The 21,553-nt window shown below is 33.0% G+C and overlaps 3 protein-coding genes across 3 annotated transcripts in view; all 3 read right to left on the reverse strand.

The window, feature by feature from the left end:
• Positions 1–21,553, reverse strand: part of LOC132747743 (sister chromatid cohesion protein DCC1-like) — a 24,101-nt gene continuing 2,548 nt past the window's right edge. The window contains exons 2-12 of the mRNA XM_060737239.1: positions 14,924–15,088; positions 14,342–14,507; positions 12,069–12,203; positions 10,081–10,171; positions 9,275–9,413; positions 8,634–8,722; positions 7,911–7,987; positions 7,402–7,479; positions 1,672–1,757; positions 1,048–1,110; positions 1–155 (exon numbers count right to left, since the gene is read on the reverse strand). Coding sequence (XP_060593222.1) covers positions 47–155; positions 1,048–1,110; positions 1,672–1,757; positions 7,402–7,479; positions 7,911–7,987; positions 8,634–8,722; positions 9,275–9,413; positions 10,081–10,171; positions 12,069–12,203; positions 14,342–14,507; positions 14,924–15,088 — 1,198 coding nt within the window. The 3' untranslated portion in view covers positions 1–46. The remainder of the gene's footprint in view (positions 156–1,047; positions 1,111–1,671; positions 1,758–7,401; positions 7,480–7,910; positions 7,988–8,633; positions 8,723–9,274; positions 9,414–10,080; positions 10,172–12,068; positions 12,204–14,341; positions 14,508–14,923; positions 15,089–21,553) is intronic.
• Positions 2,855–7,354, reverse strand: LOC132747678 (uncharacterized). The gene is made up of 6 exons (XM_060737126.1): positions 6,028–7,354; positions 5,518–5,726; positions 4,805–5,371; positions 4,223–4,460; positions 3,680–3,882; positions 2,855–3,527 (listed from the first exon to the last, which is right to left on the reverse strand). The coding sequence occupies exons 3-6, from the start codon at positions 5,108–5,110 to the stop codon at positions 3,111–3,113; spliced, it is 1,164 nt and encodes a 387-aa protein (XP_060593109.1). The 5' UTR covers positions 5,111–5,371; positions 5,518–5,726; positions 6,028–7,354; the 3' UTR covers positions 2,855–3,110.
• The window catches only part of LOC132747731 (uncharacterized), a 3,873-nt gene continuing 990 nt past the window's right edge, over positions 18,671–21,553 (reverse strand). Inside the window, exon 2 of the mRNA XM_060737228.1 lies at positions 18,671–18,860. Within this exon, the coding sequence (XP_060593211.1) occupies positions 18,676–18,860 (185 nt within the window). The 3' untranslated portion in view covers positions 18,671–18,675. The remainder of the gene's footprint in view (positions 18,861–21,553) is intronic.

A 21,553-nucleotide genomic window follows, 5' to 3' on the forward strand; every position in this document is an offset into this window, starting at 1 on the left:
GATAATTTAAAATTTATTGCAAACATGTTAATTACAATTTCTATCATCAAGTAAGAGGTTTTCTTGAGTTGTACATTTTGACACCATTTGTTGTTGATGCTCGAGCAAACTTGGTCAGCATTGCTGAAATATTCATTTTATCTGTTTCTAGATCCCTGAAAGTAAATACACACAAGGCTGTTAAACAATGTTCCAATAGGACCGTTTTAAAAGCTCAGAAATTACTTTTTGTAAAATTCTGTAGATCTAGAAGGCACATTAATCCTTACTCTAAGAAATGTAAATTGTTACCTTTCTGTAGAAAAGGCAAACATGTGTTTTATAATGTGATAATAATGCATTTGGAACATGTAAGATGCTGATCACCTGAAGAAAAAAGGACTGAATGTGGAATAATTTGTGATAACGGAAGCAAAATGTAAACAAGGAGGTATTTAGACTTCCATTAAAGTACGACATGAAAGTGAAATTGTGCCAAAATGCAAAAGAAGCAACAGATGGCTATATGGCAAAAAAGTAACTTTTTGGAAACATTAAATGGACACCTCAAGTAAGCTTTTGAAAAATAAAGATAATAACATGTTTTAGACTTAAGTCTTTAAAGCTTGCCTATAGATAGTTGCTTATTTCTTATGAAAATTTAGTGTTTTAAAAAAGAAAATGTATTAAGTGAACAAATAGAATAATGCACCTTTATTCCACATAAATTACTTTAAATGAGCTTAATCCAAAATAGCCCTTATTCTTCGTTTGTGTGTGAAAAGTGTATAAAATTAAATATGACAACAAAAATAGTAAATGCAATCATGATTCACTTGGAAAACATACAGTGTAAAATGTAAGGTAGTAAAGTATTAAATCATTTTAGTTAAGATCAATGCTTTTGACCCATTTGCTCATTTGGAGACCCTATTTTTATTGCCCAAAGTTTAATTGTAAAATACATGAACAAAAACAAAAATATCTTTTGGTTGCATATAATTATTCACAACAAAAGCATCATATTTTTTTTGCATAAATATTACCAATCACAACATAATTACTTACTTGATATAAGGAGTAATTTCCTCTAATGTCCATTTTTCTTTAGTTCTAAACAAGAAGTCAAACCTGAAAGTATAAAAAGGTCATTCCCAATACAAGTATTTCACCACAAAAAAACTATCATTGGTGGTAGATGACCTAGAAACTTGAAAGTGGATAATTTTTCCTTCTTTCTAAAAAACAAACATTAACTGTCATTTCTTCTAAGTCAACTTAACCCCACAAAGAAAGTATGAAGGGGGTATACTGGAGTGAGCTGCATATGTAATCTTAATGAATGCTACATGTACTTGAAAGATGTAGCTGATCAAACAATATCATGAAGTATCTGACAAACAGGTGGACTTTCTCAAAGTAAATATCCTATAACAAAGTGGCATGCAGGGGTATAATTCATAGTCCTGTGGCAGTTCTAGTTTTCATTGTTGCCAATTTAATCAAATGCACAGTAAGCTGTTAATTCTAGACTTATTTTTGTTTCTCCAGAGTAAGTAATTCAGTCATCAAATAAAAAGCAAGTACATTTCAGCACTCTCCCAAAATCCCTTAACAGGTAATAATCAAAACTTCTTACTCAGATCAAACTCTATTGTAATTACAAAGACTTATTTCCTCATTAAATCTTACCTCTCATTGATGTCCTCTGGTAAGGTATCAGCCGATAAATAACATATCACTTCAGGTGTACTTTGTCTGTCTATTAAAGCCATACCCTAAATATTGCAAGAACACCAGAATATATAACATGATATATATAGATAGCATCACTTTATACCTATCATGAACCTAACTACAATATTAATGTGATGCCTTTTATTCTTTCAAATGATTCAGTAAACTTTGTTGAGACACAAAAAAAGCCTTTTACCCAATAAACAAACTTGAATATTCCCAATTTAATCCCAGACAATAAAATAAAAATAGGATTTTCCCAAACTTTTTATGCATACCATAATTTGCTTTTTACGAAAGCATCATTTATATAGAATTATATGTAAATCATCATCGAAAAGGTGAATGTTTTTTAATTGTTTGTTAAATTTTCCCAATTTACTTATTTTTACTTCCTTTTAATGTCCCTACTTCAAAATACATGGGTTGTTGTCAAAAATAAATAAGGCACTGCAACATTCACAAAGACCTGGATAGAGCTTCAACTCCATCAAGGATCTAAAAACATTTTCTAACAAAATAATTCAATGTTCCTTGTAAGATTTGAACCTATATTTTCAAGGGATGAGTCTTATGGAAATAGACATTGACCATTTATTAGGCCATACAGGCATTTAATCAATGAATTGTGTAATAATTTCTATACTGGTTGGGGAGATAAACTCGGCCGAAAATCAGTATTTTTGGGGCATATTTTATTTATTTGTTTACGTATTCTGATGAATCTTACATCATAATAAACTTCAGCTCTTCGATTTTCCGGTATCACCATAAAAAGTTATATTTAGAAACAACGGGTAATTTTGAGAGGCCCTGGAAGAGGTACGTAAAAAGGATATTTTTAACCCGCGCGAGTGGATAATTCCGGCTCTTTGTTTTTCTTCTAAAATAAGTAAGTTAAAACGTAAAATAACATGTTTAGACATTTTATTATTTCTTTACTATTCATATGTCAAAAAACAATATTTGTTATAAAAAATTCTGAGCATTACGTAAGTATAATGAATATCTATGCTAGTATGATATTTAATATGCAACGCATTATGTAACCGTTCTAACGTATAAATCAATTTAACGTAAAAACATCATCTTTCTTTTTTTTAAAGTAAATAAATCAATAATAATAATAACAATCACAATCACAAATTATCAGAAACTAATAATCACATACAGATATGATATTATATTCATACCTTAGGAACGTACGTATACAACAATTGATATGATCTAACTTTAGTAGTAACATTTAAAATAGAACATCGGTAGGTCATTTTTCTGTACAACACACAGTTTCATATTAACAAAACATTCGTTAATTCATTAATTCTTTTCATTCATTCATTCATTCATTCATTCATTCATTCATTCATTCATTCATTTACTTATTCATTCGTTCATTCCTCCATATATAACCAAGGTTTACAAACTTTACAATACCAGTCATTACCATCGGACAAGCTTTCACGTATATACTCTTTTTCTTCAGTGCATAAACAATCTAAGTGGTACCACGCTAGACACATAGATTCATCACATCCAACCCACTCTATACCACGCGCTTCATCATCCACTCTCCCACGCACACTACAAACTCCACAAGTACATGTATACATAGGGTTGTCTAGTCTACTAGGCCTGTCCCGCTTTTCTGACTGTGAAGATACATCTCTTCTCGCTGACTTCTTTGACTTTTCTTCCCTTCTTTTGGTTTTCTTTTCTTCTTTCTTTGCCTTCTCTTCTTGTTTCAACTCTCGTATTCTCTTTCTTTCTTCCTGTCTTTCTTTCTTCTCTTCCAGTGCCTTTTCTTTCTCCTATAAAAAAACAGCACATTTATGATTTACATTCTGTTCATTTTCTTAAAGACATATTGTTGAAATACCTATGTTAAGATCATTAGCAAAATACCATAGTTTATTGCATATGAAAACATATATTTCTTTTATTGTAGAGAATTTATGTTTACTTTTAATTTCATTAACATGTCATCTCCACTTATGATTCTGCCTTCAAGGATCATCCTTGACGTTCTCTTTTGGCTAAGTGGTTTTGCTGGAGGTGGCATTAGGACGTCAGCAAGTGATTTTGGCACAAGTCCATCTTTTAACAGTGGATTTACATTAAAGACACCGCACGTAGGACATGTCTTTAATTCTGCTGTGCCAGCATCTGGAAAATAATGAGTTGGAAAAAATCAGTTCGTTTCAGATCAAATGTTTAAAATAATAAAATTGTTATGAAGTTCTATAATTTTATAGAATAATACATAGCCTGAGTTCAAAACGCGTAGAAATGCAATCACAAGAGCCGCACGATCAGAGTTAATGTAAAGCATCTGAACAAAATTTATTATCCAGACGAAGAAAGAGGTAAAAAAAATTTTTTTAAATGTATTGGTGCGTACACATGGTGAAAATTAAACACGGATCTATTGTTGGAAGAAGGTCTTACTATCAACCACCTTGCAAAGATAGTAGAACTATTACTTTATTATCATAGAAATGCTTACTTTCTGTTACAGGTTGCTTGAATGATGCTGGTATTAACTGACTTTTATCTATAGCATCTACAGAAAGAGGATATATTCCTGTTGTCTTAAAGGCATCTTTAACTGAAGCAGGAGTTGTCTGATCAATGGCATAACTGAGGAGAAGTGGAAACTTTGCTTTGCTTATTGTAAAACCTTGGCTAAGAAATCCACATCTCTCGGCAATGGTGTTGAATCTGTTTTTAAGTGGCCCGATTATCTAAATAATTTGAACAGATATTTAGTTTACATAACATCAGGGTTCAAGCAGAAATGTTGAAACTGAGTTCATTTTTCTGTATATTTAATTTTAGTGTCAGTGTCAATAAAACTTTTCGAATTTTCTTTTTAATTACCAGTTTAAGTAAAGCACATTGCAAATTCCATTCACTTTTGTTTCAGCTATTTATATTTAAGATTTTCGTCAAAGATAAAGGTATTTTTATTTACGGTAGAGATATATTTCATTAAATCATGGAGAAAAATGTGCTATTTTATAACTATTGACTGTTGATTTATATCACATTTAGCCAGTCAAACGGGTAAGCAACGTGTGAACCATACCTTAACATCTAGGGGCTGTAATATGTGCGTGGTGTGCGCAGGTAGTCCTATAAGAATGATGTTATTTTCAATGGCCTTTTCTACCAGTGGCAATGTAATGTGGCTGTCATGATTATCCATGATGAGACACACCGGACGTTCCTTGCCACAGTTAGGTATGAAGCACTTGACGAACCATTCAAAAAAAATCTCCCCATCCATGTATTCCGACTCTGAGGTTGCATAAAACCATGAAGATGGAGGACCGTCTTTGTAGTTTGAATGCGGTAAACATTTCTGCAAACAGATATTGTTTGGTAAATACATAATAGATATACACTAATAAAACCATAAATGGCATATTTAAAATGTTCATTTTAAAATAAATAAATAAATAGATAAATAATAACTTGCCTGATATATTATCATAGACGGCATAAACCTCCCATCAGCACAAATACAGAGATGAGCTGTAACATGGCTGTTGACGGCTGCTTTTCTTTTCAACAGATGCCCACCTTTCCTCCCTGTGACTTTAGTTTTCGCTGACTCTTTCCCAGTCCAACCAGTTTCATCGCAGTTGTAAATCTAAATGTGAGGAGATAGCTTATAAATTCAAATATTTTTTTAGAGTCAATGGTCAAAATAACATTTAATTCAAGTACAATGTTCCTAATGAAAGACGAATGAATGTTCATGAAATATTTAATTGAAAGGTTTAAAGTTAAACTTACCCGGTCTGGCTTGTCTTTTATCCCGTATTTTTGTAGGACACCATCTAAAAAGATGAACCACTCGTCCACACAAGCCTGGTTTGACATCCTGGTCCTACTAAGCTCCATATTTTCGGGAGTCCTCTCTGACAATTCTGGGTTCCGTTTGAAAAAATTCCTGAACCATTGGTTACTCGGACCAACTTTCAAATTAATCCGTGTGTTACGACCTAAATATCAAAACAGATTAAACACATGTACTTTAATTGCACGTAATAATAATATTAAAATATCGAATAATTATCGTATTAAACGTGCTTAATGCAAATATATATATATAAAAATTCTCACATTGTGAAGCCGTATAATAAGTTGCAATATCTCTAGGTACATAACATAGTTAAAATAGTTCTTTTGCAATGTTGGCTGTCATGTAATTGTGACCATTGACTAAATGAAATAATTTTTTGATGTTGTTGTTGTTGTTGTTAAAACAGACATCTGGAAAACAATTTATTACAATAATCTTACCTGATCTTCGAAGAATTTCCCTTGCATAAATTCTTATCATGGCTCTTGTTAAAGGAAATCCATGGTCTGACATATACTTCAGAAAAGAAACAAGAGACTTCTCCTCGGCTCCAAGTAACTCTAGTCTTCGTCCACTTTGATTACTCTTTACCCTCTTTTTAATATGGTCGAAAAGTGTAGCTCTTGGTACACAAAACTCTTTTGCAGCCCGATTTAGCTTCATTCTGTTTTGCTTGATGGCAGAAATAGCTTTCTCAAATCACTGTCCGAGTATGTTTTACCCATTTTGATTCTGACAAACAAACAACATTTGTAACGTTTTATTATACTATATAATCATTATTTTATAAAAACAAAGAGAAAATAAAATGCACTCTTTATTTTATGATAGATTAAAAATCTGTCTCGGACTAGACATGTAGGCTATAAGAAAATCACAATATAGATTTTATTCCCTTATTATATTTGTAATAATATACAAGTATCATTATTACTTTAAAGCTTGTTGTAACAATTGAGTTATAATTAACGTCCTTGTATTAAATAAACAAACGCTTTTTTCCCTTAGTTTGTTAAAAAAATGTTGAAACACATTGGGCCACTTTAAATCATAGAGCTGATTAGAGACTGAACATAGTGTAAAGTTGCCTGAGACACTATTGAAATTTCAAGGGACATATATCTACATTCAACAAGGACTGTTACTTTTATACAATCTTATATAAAAAAAACTCTGATACACAATTTATTTTCATTTATAAACATACGACACATAGATTCAAATATATTTTGCGTAATTTTACAGAGTGAAGAAGAAATTAATTTAGTGGTATGTAACCTACACAATCATTATTGTGTAGGTTAAATACCACTATATTTATTTATATATAAAAAACCATTAAACATTTCAATCAAATGCACTAAAATATGACATTTGTGACTAAATGTCCAAACAGTCTTTTTTCTGAGTTATTAAGACAAAAGTGAGTCTGAATTTCATCTACAAATTGCATCTGGTAACGTCATCTGCTTTACCGATAGTCGGCCAATAAATAAAAGTAGCTCTGTACGGGCCTCAAAACGAGCATCTACTGCGCATGCGCACATGAATCGGATTTCCCGTACTTTTTATAGGCATGTTTTGTAAACAAAAAGGTGAAAGTCTGTGTTATTTTTTAAATATCTTACCAAACTTGACAAAATTTCCAGATGTTGTTGAATTCCAGCGTTCGTACGAGATGGTAAGCTTGATTAGCATAAAAAAACCGATAACTCGATTAAATTATAAAAGGCCGAGTTTATCAACCAGCCGAAGTTATCTCCCCAACCAGTATGTAAACATTTTAGTTACAGCAATTTTGACATTATTGTTACCTCTAGCTGAAACAGGGTTGTTTTCATTCCTTCTGGTACACTCTTTTCCCATGTAGACAGAAACTGGTTCAAATTAAACTGGAAAATGAGAAAAATAATTCACCATTTTACTTTAATTGATAAGGAAATACATGCACATCTATTTTAATATATATATATAAATCACCTTACGTCGAAGGGATCATAGAACGGTTAAATAGTTCATTTAAAACTAAAAGTTTTATTGAATTACAACACTCATGTCTTATTTGTGATAAATCAGAGGCAAAAATCAACAATAAAACATGAAATAGTAGCATTCATTTGTAAGTAATTATAGTGGACCTTTGTGCACTTGACAATAACTTATTTGTGGGAAAAAACCCATGGATCCTACGTCCTAATATATAAACTGCAAACAAATATGCCAGTTCTTTTTTAGCATGAAGGTTAAAAGCATTACAAGTTTTAAAAGTTTGATGATTATTATCTTAATTTTGTTTGTTTATTTTTTTGTTATAAAGTTTTACCTTTCTGGCATGTTTAAGAATCTGTTCAGCAAAGAATCTACAAACTTTATCCTCATCCAATCTGTAATAATCTATATCTGAAAAATAATACAAATGTATTTATGTCCGTAGCCTCAAGTAACCATGCTCTAACTTACTTAAACTGAACAGAAAGTTTGGATTGTCAGTTAACTACTGTATAGGGGCATTATTAATACCAGATTTTTGTACTCCATAAAGTGATATATATACCAAATATCTAAACTCTGGGCATAGTAGTTTCACACAGTCTTAGATGTCTTTTTTCCTATATAAATATCAAGTGACCACTGGTGCTGGGCCAATTCTGTTCTTAGGAAACCAAAACCAGCACATTGTCTCATTATAATCATTATTTCAACCAAAAAGTTTTGAGTGGGAATAAAATTTTGAAACATATAGAAAATGACTGTGACCTTGACTTTGCCGAAATTTATTCGTAAACCCTACAAAATAAGCTGTACTGAATAATTGCCGATAATACCAATGTTATATTATGCAAAGAAACTAGATCAGAAATTAATCACATTTGCAACTAATGTTAAACATGTGCTATTTCACCCAGTCTTTGATTACACAAGGACATCATTAACTCAGGAAAATGTCCTTTACTCATTATTGTTCATATTGCTGAAAACACTCCAGGACTCATTTCATCCATTTCTATAATCAAACAGTGTCAACAAATTTAAATATTTATTTTACCAATTTGCATCTTTTCCTCATCATCATCTTCTGTTGTGTTTGATGATAGTTTGGTAGAAAAATTCTTTAAGACATGTTCTATCACATTCCTGAGAAAAAAAATAAATATCATGAAATTACATTTTACATACATCTACAGTATCTTTCAAATGAAGCAGAATAAAACATGACATTTTCACAAAACCGGGTTTTCTAGTAATATTATGTTTGTTAAAAAAAGCATCAAGGGCCGTTATTCAGAAGAAAAATAAACATGATCAAATCACAAAATAACAAATGCCATTACATTCAAAAAATTATTCTGTATGGTTAAAAGTTTGATTGAAATCCCTTCTGCATTATAGAAATTGCACACAGATGAAACTGTTTAGGCCCACCCACATACATTAATCAGATTACATATGAAAATATATTCCTGCATTCTGAAAATATTTAAAAATAAAATCAGACCATTCTTACATTCCAAGCATTTGTTGAAAAGTATGAACTAAAATACGCCTTTTAAAGATTTTGTAAAAGATATACATATATAACAAGCTCTTTAGGAGGGATATATACATGTACAAAATAACTAGATAGAATAAATACAACAATAATTAAGACATGGATCAGGTACATGTAAGTAGACAGTTTAACCGTACCTAGGAAATAATTCTTGTAAAACTGAGACACATTCTTCAATAGGAATACCAGTGTGTGTCCAATCATTCTCATCACACAGCTGTAACAAGTGGGTCATTACTTGTACCAGGAAGTCAAAATCTAACACTCTCCAATAACCTATAAAACATAATGCTTCAATGTAACGGTACTCTGTACAAAATATATACCATGCTGAATGCTTCCTTACCCTCAGAGGTCAGAAGTACAAGCAGGCACTTACCCCATAATATATTATCAACCTTCTGCAACCTAGACTGTGACTGTTATTTGTTTGTTTGGTTTTTATGGCGCATCAATACAATTTAGGTCATATAGTGCCGAAACCAGGAAAGAAAAATTTTGGCTAACATTCAGGTGTTACAAACTTTAAGCAACACCAGAGGTGAAAACAACCTCACCTGCTGAAGCTATAAGATGCATAGACCCCATTAATTCTATTCTAACCTAGCTACATCTTATGATCACATAGAGATAAACGGCGACTGCAATTCTGATACCTCAACCCTTAAAGGCAACCCCTCAGCCACAAGGGGTAGATGATGACTAACTTTCGTACCAAAACATTAGTACTTATCAAGAATTAAACTTAAATGATGATGACAAGTGGCTCAAGGTCACCAGCCTTACTTCTATCACCAAAGACAATTTTTTATTAATGTATTTATTTGCTTACGATAATATCAATCATTGGCAATTTAGCACATTTTTTATGCAAGTCTTCAATTCTGTCTTTACTTCTTTGGTCAACATGTATTTCCCTAAATCTGATAAGATGTGAACATACCATTTATAACAAGGGCCTGCATCTTGTCAAGAGCTTTCATTATTTCTGTCTCACTACCTTGAACCAGATCCAGTATTTCATTGAACGTGTACTGAAAGATAAATCAAATCACCCTTTGCAAAACTAAAATACTCACTTTTACATTTACAAACTGAGGCCAAGAAGTAAAAGCACACTTCTAGACTATTTCAATGGTAGTTAAATGCTATTACATCTTCATTACTATGTAAATAGTCTTCTGTAAATTAAAACCAAATTGATATTAAGGTTTTCTTTTTAATATTATAAACATAGGAATCTATTAGAATTAAGTACTTACATGTACACCATGAAAGCTAAATAAAGATAAGTTTGATATGTGCATTACTTTGTAACACAGACCTTTTTACACATTGCAGTTAATTAATTTGAATAAATATTTGAATATAAAGTAAGAACAAGAACGTGTTTGTTAAACACAAATGCCCCCGGCTCAGATTCTTGTCAGTAGCAATATTTCAAAAAATGTTTACCCATTCACTCAGTTATGGACAGCAAAATTGCCAAAAAATTGTAAACACAAGTTATATAGCTTGACAAACTCATATCATTTTGTAATTGTGAAAAATATAAGTTGCCAAGTCATTGCTCTGACTTGTGAAGTTGAATAAAAATATTCAACTTCATGCAAGTTATCTTCCTACCAAATATGAAACACATCTGTCATTAAATAAAGGTTGTATGGGCAAAAGTGTGAATCTATTTTGAGCAATGGTAACCTTGACCAAACTGACCCCTAACTCTATCCAAAAGAAGAATACCATGTAAGTTATCTTCCTACCAAATATGATATACATCTGTCAATAAATAAAAGCTGTATGGGCAAAAGTGTAAAAATCTATTTCAGCACAAGTGACCTTGACCCACTGATCCCTACCCCAATCAAAAGGATGAATACCATGCAAGTTATCTTCCTACCAAATATAAAATATATCTGTCACTTAATAAAGGCTGTATTAGCAAATATTTGTGTAAAAATCTATTTTTAGCACTGGTGACCTTGACCCAACTGACCACTAATTCCATCAAAGTTTATGTTTCTATCAATTATAAATAACATCTGTCTATAGAATAAGTCAATACACCTGTAAAAATGTAAAAATCTATTTTTAAAATTGGTGACCTTGACATTGGCAACATTGAACTTGACCCGAATGACCCCGTACTACACCCAAGGAGGACCTCCCTTGGCATGTTTGTATTAAACTAAGTCATCAAGTAAAAAATAAAGGCTATATGAGCAAAAATGTTTATATTTATTTTTTAAACCAGTGACCTTGACCCTAGAGACCGCTTACTCCACAAAAAATTAGAGGACCATTAAAGGTATCCACCAACTAAATATGAAAGATATTATTAAAGAAATTAAGCAATTAGGAGAAATTTAAGATATATCCAACTTGCCGAAATAGGTTAACCAGACAAGGCCCTATTTTCAAAGTGAAAAAAGGGAAATAACTGGGAAATATGGACGACACAGTTATATAACTCGGCAATATCATGTACTTTGTATTGATAAGTAAGTGTGGAAATTTTTTTATAAAGTCATTAGTAAAGATAGAACTTAAGATATTTCCAACTTGCCGTTTTAGGTTAACCATTATTCATTTTCTAAGTGCTGAAAAGGGCAATAACTTGGTAAATATGAAAGCCAGAGTTATGAAACTTGCCCAGATCATGTACTTTGTATTGATTAGTAAGTGTGTAAACTTAGAAGCCATTGGTACAGGTAGAACTTAAGAAAAATCCAACTTGCCGTTCTAGGTTAACCTCGTACGGACAGACGGACGGACGGTTCAATTACTATATGCCCGGGGGCATAAAAATAAATGCCTTTGGCTTGAAAATAAACATGAAGTGTTAAAGAATATAATTGTGTCCACACTGGGGACTTGAATTCAGGATAGCAACAGTTTTGCCACAAGGCCACTGTCTTCATGTTCAGTTACCTTTTTGCCCTGATGATCTTCATCTTCTTCACTAGCCTGCCCACTATATGGGTTCTCATTTAACATTGTGCGTAACTTTGCTAACCGTGGTTTACATGGCCGCAGCTCAAAGAATGTGTGGATTACAGTATTTACCTGTAATAAAACAAAGTTCAAAACACATCATACTTAATTAAATGCATATTAATTTTTTAAATGGTATAATATTTCTAGCTACACTGTAAAATCTTTGCATAATTTCATTGTTGCTAAGGTAAACAAAACAAGAGCTATCCCAGTACAATGAAACTGACAAAATGGCCATACAGGATTGAATTTATAAACGAAAATAATCCGTAAGAAATGTGAATATGTTTTAAGTCTTCAAGAGCTATGATTCTAACACAATGCCATCCAGATTTATCAGACTTATATCTGTCTGTAGGTCTGCCAGTGGAAATGCTGTGATACGTATAGGATATCGACCGAGTGCGAGGTCTTTCTGTTAAGGAAAGTCCCGGTCACGAATTTCATGTGACACCGAGAGTGCGTAGCGCTCTAGGGGTGTCATGGAATTCGTGACCAGGTCTTTCCTAAACAGAAAGATCGATGTACGAGGCCGATATCCAACTTACACACCGTCAAACTATTGGCTTGAGCAATGGCTGATCTGAAACATTTGATGTAAATGCACAAAGATTACTTTTTAACACAGCCCGTTTACAGGTAAGGTTTTATCAACGTTCTGCTTAAATATAACATAAATCTTGCATTTAACTCTGCTTTTCCCTTTAAAATAATCATCAAAAAGGTAAATGAGCAATTTGTCAATAATAAAGCGAATGGGTCTGAAATGGAAGGTATGTAAAAGAATGAATAATTATGTTGATAGTATTTCGTATAAGACATTGCAAGTTCTAGGACATTTGCCCCCTCCCCCGAACAGTTGTCCTCTCGGACGCATGCCCCCTTTATGCTGTGGCGAATTGTTACTCACAAATTTGCGCAGTTTTTTTCTGTTTATTTAAGCACGATTAGAATTTCGACAAAAGGCGATAAATTTTTGTAATAAACAATTCAAATTTTTTTTTTTTAACATTTTTAAAACATGGGGGGAGCAAATGTCCAACCCTTCCAAAGATATAAGGGGCAATGTCCGCTACTGCAAAAAGGGAGAAAACTTCCGAGGGAACAACTGTCTGAGGGGCAAATATCCGGATACCCAGCAGACCAGGAATACTTACATATGTATATTGTTGGCAAGTGTGAGATACATGATCCGATTATAAAATGTTATAGAATAAAATATGATCGCTCATCATATAAATTTTTATACTTAATCACTTACAACTTTGCATTAACATTTCTTTTTCAAGATTTCTTTTAATAATATCTGAATCGTTTCTATCGCTATTTTAATAACTAATGGGAGATCTGCCCAATGTAGACTAATCCACTTTAAGTTCTTGTATATGCATTTCACTATAAGCACATTTTGGATTATATCATTAACGTTGTAGTGTAGCATTCCTTGAAACTAAGCCCTGGATTCGAAGGTTTTCAGGGGAACATTATCTTGTATCCAGATTTTGTAAGACAGGAATATTATGACAATCATTTACATTTTATTTTCATTTGCATATCATGTTTTCTTTGTTTTCGCATAAGCAGGTCTACTTTTTCATGTGTTTTTCATGACCGGGTCTGTCGGACTAGAACAGACCTGTGCACGTGCAAAAGATAAACCTCATAACGGACTTTCTTTTGTTTAAACAGGTCTATCCAAAAAATATAGACCTGTCACACACAATAATGGAGGTGTGTAAGTTTGAATAAAATCCACTGGTTATTATTGTCCTCATACTAAGTTATAGTACTTGCATGGAACATCAACTAAAACCAAACAACCATGATGCTAGGACAAGATAAACCCTCTTTATTCTTCATTGGATAAAGTACCTTCCATTGAAGTAATGCAAGTTATACTACCACCCTAAGTCATTACTAAACCCATGGGCTCAAATTATTTTAAAAGTAATGTTGAAACAAAATTCAAGGGTCTTTGCCTTACACAACAGAGACTTTAAAAGTCCTCTTTTCAATAGTGATTTTGTTTAATAATTAATTAATATACTCTCCTGTAATCCAAACATACACCATCTTTTAATTTTTACATTCTGAAATCAGCAATAATTTATCCCCAAATGAAAAGGTTAAATCTTGCCAATTAAGAAAGAAAAACCCATGAAATTTATGTTAATTATCATTTAATTAAGTTTTTAACATAAATATACCTCTCTGTACTCCACCTGTGCATCACCAGTGCTCTCTAGGCTGTTACCATAATTTAAATCAGTTAATAAAAGCATTGCATTGGACACTTCTCCCTCTTTGATATCATATGTTTGTGTGTTTGTACACAGTACAGCACTATCTTCCTTGTCTCCACGTATTACCACCCTAGACAAAAACACAATAACTTTCAGTATTTGTTATTCTCAATTAATTTCAAATGATAACGATTTATGAAGTCAATACCGCACATTTGTATTGTTGATTTTCATCATATAATCATGATATCAACATGTATTTACATGATGAAGTTATCTCCTCAAATAAGGGCATTGTGCTGTATTATAAATTTATTATTAAGAACTTAAACAGGTTATATGGCTGCGTATAATGGTTGTTTGCAATATATCCTTCATCCAGCAGCTGCGGTCACATAAGCCTACAAATGTACAACCATTTATTCTGGGTCATATAACATGTCAAATTTCTTTAAAGCTAATAAGTTGATAAGCTGGTAATACATTTCACAAGTAATTTTTTAATAAATGTAGTCAAAGCAATAAAATACATAAACAAATATATACTTTTCTCCATTTTCAAACGCCTGTAATACAGTTTTGTCTAACTCTATCAACTTAACACCCTCATTGTCTAGCTGCTTGGAAAAGTAAATGCTCTGTGTTTTTGGTTTTATTTCCTCTCGTGGTAATTTTGCGAAATCTAAAACAGCATCAATCTCTTTCAGATTCCTGGAAGAAACAATACATGTTTTGTAAATTTGTGTGTCAATTAGTTATTATTGATACACTGTTTGGTCATCCATTTCATTTTTAAACCAGACAAGCAATTGGAAATAGCCAGCTGACGCTGTATCCAATCAGGTGCATATATAGCTAAAGAGACTTCAGCAAACAGGTTTTATAGTACTGCTAGACCTGTTCGCTGAAGCAAATCCCGTATCGAAAGTCAACCAGAATCGTGACATATTTATGTCATGCTGTAATTCAATAAATTTGCGTGATCTGGACAAAAGCTATTTTAACACAGGTAGTTAAATATATTTGGGACACTTCAGTCTATATTTTTGAACAAAGAACGTTAGATTGTTGAAATAATGCCTCAAAGTTTATCAGTGGGTTCACATTTCATATTATTCGCCGCTATTGCTGCCCTAATTATCACATGACTAGTGAGAATTTAGGTTCGGATATCTTTGCAAGACATTTGGTGACACGTGACCAAAATGCTTTTTTTAATTGAAAACATGGCTTAAACAATTATGAATAACGGTGTATTTATTCAATAACAGACGTTGTACCAAAAACATGTTGGATTTATATTGTTTTGAGTGATGATTCATGAATTATTTGTTTGTTTTTATTTAAAATCGTACACTTACTAAAAATAGTGTATAGTCCGTTACTAAAAAAAGATCCCACGAGATTTCATTTGAAAGCAGACTCCATATTGGTAAACATTCTTTACATATTTTCCTAACAAATAGTTGGGTACACAATGTCATTGAAGTTTTATTTAAAAACAAAACATGAATTGATTCAAAATGCATATTTTTATCTGACCCAAATTTGATTAATAAGGGTGATTTTAATAGGTTTTATGTACGGCACACAAACTGCAAAAATTCTGGTAGACTTTGCAAATAGGGTTGATCCATAACTTTACTGTCGCAACGTCAAAATAAAAGAAACATATAAAGTTATGGAAGCCAGAACTAGTGCATATACTGCAATCATTTTGTCTTACTGATCAAGGTAGCAATCAATGTAAATATAAACCTACAAGCAAACTGGGGTAAGATTTTATCAATCCTTTCTTAAATGGTCTCAATATGGGGGTGATTGGAAAAGGGAGGGGGTACGGCAACTTAGCAAGGTGGGTTGGGACGGAAAAGAGTCAACTCGGCCCTATAGTGGCTATACCAACTCGGCACGGGTCAACTCGGCACGGGTCAACTCGGCCCACTTTACAAAAATATATATAACGTATTAACTTTGCTTTGCATGTTGTTAAGGTAAATGAATAATAAGAAATATCTTATCATTATATAATTATACATTGTACTTCTGCCGAAATAAAGTATATTTAGAAAAAAAAAGTTATTTATTTGTCTTGCAGATTCGATAAAATTTATATAGATCTAATAACAAGAGCGATCAGTAATCACATGTGTCGCCTCATGATGGCCAATTTCATGTTGGGACAAATTTTGTGACAGACGGACAGTGCACAACTAGACTAACCACTTTGTACTGATCATTCCTGTAAAGTTTGGATAAAATTGCACCAGTAGTTTATGAGGAGTAGTCCGGACAAGCTTTTGCGTATCTGGCAACACACAGAAAAAAACACCTTTTTATCAAAGGGCCATAACTCGGCCAAAAATCATTCAACCGGAAAACCCGTGCAATATGCGCAAGGACTTGAGCTACAGATCAATCCTGTAAAGTTTCATTGAAATTGCATAAGTGGTATAAGAGAAGTAGTCTGGACAAACTTTAAAAAAAAAATAATTAAAGGGCCATAACTCAAACAAAAATCATTGAACTGGAAAATGCTGACAATATGCACAACTAGACTTGGTACTGATCATTCCTGTAAAGTTTGGATACTACTTGCACCAGTAGTTTATGAGGAGTAGTCTGGTATCTGGCAACACACAGAAAAAAAACCTTTTTTATCAAAGGGCCATAACTCGGCCAAAAATCATTCAACCGGAAAACCCGTGTAATATGCGCAAGGATTTGAGCTACAGATCAATCCTGTAAAGTTTCATTGAAATTTTATAAGTGGTATAAGAGAAGTAGTCCGGACAAACTTTAAAATTAAAAATTATTAAAGGGCCATAACTCTTACAAAAATCATTGAACCCGAAAATACTGACAATATGCACAACTAGACTTGGTACTGATCATTCCTGTAAAGTTTGGATGAAATTGCACCAGTAGTTTATGAGGAGTAGTCCGGACAAGTTTTGTGACGGACGGACGGACAGACGGACGGACAGACAGACAGACGGACGACGGAGAAGTGATCCCTATATGTCGCCACTACTCCGTAGAGGCGACACAAAAATGTGTTTCCTTAGATGCATTTTGTTTGTAAAGTAATATTCAAAAAAATATGAAACAAAAACGTGTTTACTTAATGTTATAAGCTTCTATATAAGCACTGTTTGCACTTTGTTATATTTATGAACTCTCTCTCTCTCTGTCTCCACCAATTGACAGTCTCTTTATGAACTACGTAAATAGCCGAGGTAAATCGAGTGAAAAAAAAGAGTTGTTTCCCTTCGCTTGCAAAAGAATGCAAATTTAGCTGTGTTTAAATCGCTAGTGCAATTTAATGTCCGATTTTAAAATTTATTACACCAATTAAAAGCTGGTGATCTAAGCTTCCTCTCCGTATATATTTCAACACATTGTTTGACACTGAAGGTATTTATAAAGAGGATATTTGTTTGTTTTGCATGTAAGATTGAAATATAATTTCACTGAGTGAACACCAGATGCAATATTTTCACGAGTGGCGTAGCCACGAGTGAAAATATAATAGCTGGTGTTCACGAATGAAATATATTTCAATCTTATATGTAAAACAAATAAATTTTCTTTTTATTGTGATTTTTAGTATTTTTTATTGATTTTGCCGCGTAACGTCGCGCATTCTCCTATGTGACGTCATCACATCATTACGTCACATCATCAATTTTGAAATATAGTTCTGTTAAATTTCTCTAATTTTGTTACATTTTTAACATGATGTATGGTGACATCGACTTTCTCTTCCTTAAGAAGCACAATTTACGTATGACGGCATTTATTTCTGCCTGTTATTCCATTTAGTTATGATTTTCTTTTCATCCGCATTCGGATATAGTCCGGCTACAGTGAAAATTATATTTTATAAATTTCACTAGTGGTTTATCAGAATATAATCATCTGATATATTACAATAAAACACTGGAAAGCATGAAATAAATTTACGGTTAAACCAGGGAATTCCCCAGGATTATTTTTAAGCGCTACATTTTTTTATTTAGACAGGGGTGGGTGCGGGAGGGGGTCTTAACCCCATACCGCGTGTCGAAATATTTTGCCATTTTAGGTGTCAAGATACTGCTGTGGGCTGTTTTAAAACAAATAATGAAAGCTTTTCACTTGATAAACATTTTCTTAATTTTTATTATTTACTTTTTCCATTTCCAATAAACAATTATATATAAACACAAGTTCACAACATGTGATCAACATTTATATGTATGTGTGTGTCCCATTTAAATGAGTATATTTCATTTGTTTTTTCTTCATTAACATCATTAAAAGTGGGCCTGTCTTCTAGGTTTGTTGTCCTTCCATGCCTTGACTGCCTTCTCAAAGTTGAAAGATTCTAATGGGGGTCCTTGAAGGGAGACGGCAAGAAGATAGTTTAGAACTTTAACAGAGAGACAATTCCTGTTTTCAGTCTTAACTTTCTTCAGGCAGCTGAATCCTCGCTCACAATCTGAAATTAATAAATGAAAGTAATCATTTATGTTAACCTCATGTCTTTTATTTACAGTCTAACTTGCCCATGCGACCACGTGTATTAAGCGACTTTTGTCTTAAACGACCACTTTAAATTGCCCCCGATCATTTTATCTCTATATCTTTAATGTATTAAGCGACTTTTGCTCAACGCGACCAGCGACCGCTAATTAGTCACCTAATTGACATTAATCTTTTCATTAAACGACCACTTTTACCTGTCAAGTAATTGTGTTTTTTAGAGAACGCCACCTCGTTATGTCACAAGTGTCAGCAATAAAAACACAACAATAAACGTGTGAAAAACTCTATTTCCCATACCGTTTAAGCGTATGCAAATGAAGTTAAGTATACGCGTGACGTGTATTATCAAATAATATCGGATAAACAATGCAACGCTCCGCCCATACTGAGATGGTGTATACGCTTCGCTTGTTGACATTTAGACTGCATTGAATTGACCTTGAACTTGAGCAGCCATTAAATCAATCGTAACAATTAGATGTAGTTTGTTTATTTCAAATGAAAAAAAAATGCACAACAGAAAGCATCTTCACTAATAGGGTTTTCGTGTTGGAGACAAGGAAAAACAACGGAGAAGTTAAAAAATTCTGGAAAAAATGTCAAACATGTACGTAAGGGATCAAAACTGTTTTGTCAATAAATATCAGAACGTTATTTTTACATTTGCATCCGTTTAGATTGCCGGAGCGTACTTATTATTCAACATTTATATAACAAGAACTGTCGGAGGACAGTAACACTCGACTATTCGAAAATTTGTCACAAGGGTGTTTCATTGAGTATAATAATGCTTACCTATATGAATACATAAAATTGTCCGAAAAGGTACAAACTCTTCAAGTTTCAATACATTCCCTTCAGTAAGTATGGAGATACAAGCTTACATGCAAAAACTTAACCAAGAATTCATGAGTCGAAAAAGGGGCATAATTATGCAAAGAAACAAATCAGAGTTATGGGACTTGTACTAATCATCTTAGATAATCACAGAGAACAAGTGTGTGAAGTTTCAATCCATTCCCTTCAGTAGTTATGGAGATACCAGCTTACATACAAAAACTTAACCAAGAATTTCTAAGTCGAAAAAGGGGCATAATTATGAAAAAAAGCAAATCAGAGTTATGGGACTTGTGCCAATCATCTTAGATAATCACAGAGAACAAGTGTGTGAAGTTTCAATCCATTCCCTTCAGTAGTTATGGAGATACCAGCTTACATGCAAAAACTTAACCAAGAATTTCTAAGTCGAAAAAGGGGCATAATTATGAAAAAAAAGAAAAACCAGAGTTATGGGACTTGTGCCAATCATCTAAGATAATCACAGAGAACAAGTGTGTGAAGTTTCAATCCATTCCCTTCAGTAGTTATGGAGATACCAGCTTACATACAAAAACTTAACCAAGAATTTCTAAGTCGAAAAAGGGGCATAATTATGAAAAAAAGCAAATCAGAGTTATGGGACTTGTGCCAATCATCTTAGATAATCACAGAGAACAAGTGTGTGAAGTTTCAATCCATTCCCTTCAGTAGTTATGGAGATACCAGCTTACATACAACAAGAGCTGTCAGAAGGACAGCGCGCTCGACTTTTTTAGTGCTTGCCTATAAAACAAAACTTTGACAGTTAAGGGCACACAAGACTTTAACTAGGAATTTTTAAGTACAAATCAAGAAACATTTTCACAGAGTTATCTTCTCTTGCTTACAGATAGGTCTCATGATGGCACATAAGAACTCCAACTTCCAAAGTAATATCTCAAATGGTTAAGTCAAACAAGTGGACAAGAATGAAAATCTTAACTGAGTTTCTAAGTCAAAAAGGGCCATAATTCAAATAAAATCCTTAACAGAATTACCTTCTCCTGCCCATGTTTTGGGACCATGATGGTAAACAAGTATTCCAACTTTCAAATTAATATCTCAAACAGTTCAGTCAAAAAGTGGACTGGTACTAAAAACTTAACCAAGATTCTAAGTCGATAAAAGGCCTTAATTTTTAAAACAAATCCTTGACAGAGTTACCTTCTCTTGCGTACAGATGGGGGTAATGATGTGAAATAGCATTAAAAGTTTCAAAGCAATATCTCAAAGGGTTAAGGCAATAAGTGGATTTTACCCATATTCAATGTATTTTCTAAGTCAAAAAGGGGCATAATTCTGTCAAAAACCTTGACAGAGTTATGTCCTCTTGTCTGTTGATGAAGGTCGTGATGGTAAACAAGTATGGTCAGTTTCAAAGCAATACCTCCAATGGTTTTGAAATAAAGTGAGGTGGTACAAAAAACTTAACCAAGCTCAATACACTTTCTAAGTCAAAAAAGGGCCATAATTCTGTCAAAAACCTTGACAGAGTTATGTACTCTTGTCTGTAGATGGAGGTTATGATGGTGAACAAGTATGGTAAGTTTCAAAGCCATACTTGTAATACTTCTGAAATAAAGTGGGGTGGTACGAAAAACTTAACCAAGGTGTGACGCCAACGCTAACGCCGACGCCGACGCCGGGGCGAGTAGGATAGCTCCCCTTTTCATAGAAAAGTCGAGCTAAAAACTTAACCAAGAATTTCTAAGTCGAAAAAGGGGCATAATTATGAAAAAAAGCAAATCAGAGTTATGGGACTTGTGCCAATCATCTTAGATAATCACA

Source organism: Ruditapes philippinarum, unplaced genomic scaffold (assembly GCF_026571515.1).
Source record: "Ruditapes philippinarum isolate M1 unplaced genomic scaffold, ASM2657151v2 ctg245_1_1_1_1, whole genome shotgun sequence".
Taxonomy (NCBI): domain Eukaryota; kingdom Metazoa; phylum Mollusca; class Bivalvia; order Venerida; family Veneridae; genus Ruditapes; species Ruditapes philippinarum.

Excerpts from the sequence above, each read along its gene's own strand:
- LOC132747678 (XM_060737126.1), bottom strand. The coding sequence starts at position 5,110 with ATGTATTTACCAAACAATATCTGTTTGCAGAAATGTTTACCGCATTCA. Across the intron at positions 4,461-4,804 it reads TACAGCCCCTAGATGTTAAG|ATAATCGGGCCACTTAAAAA; the intron begins GTATGGTTCACA and ends CAAATTATTTAG. Across the intron at positions 3,528-3,679 it reads ACATGTTAATGAAATTAAAA|GAGAAAGAAAAGGCACTGGA; the intron begins GTAAACATAAAT and ends GTTTTTTTATAG.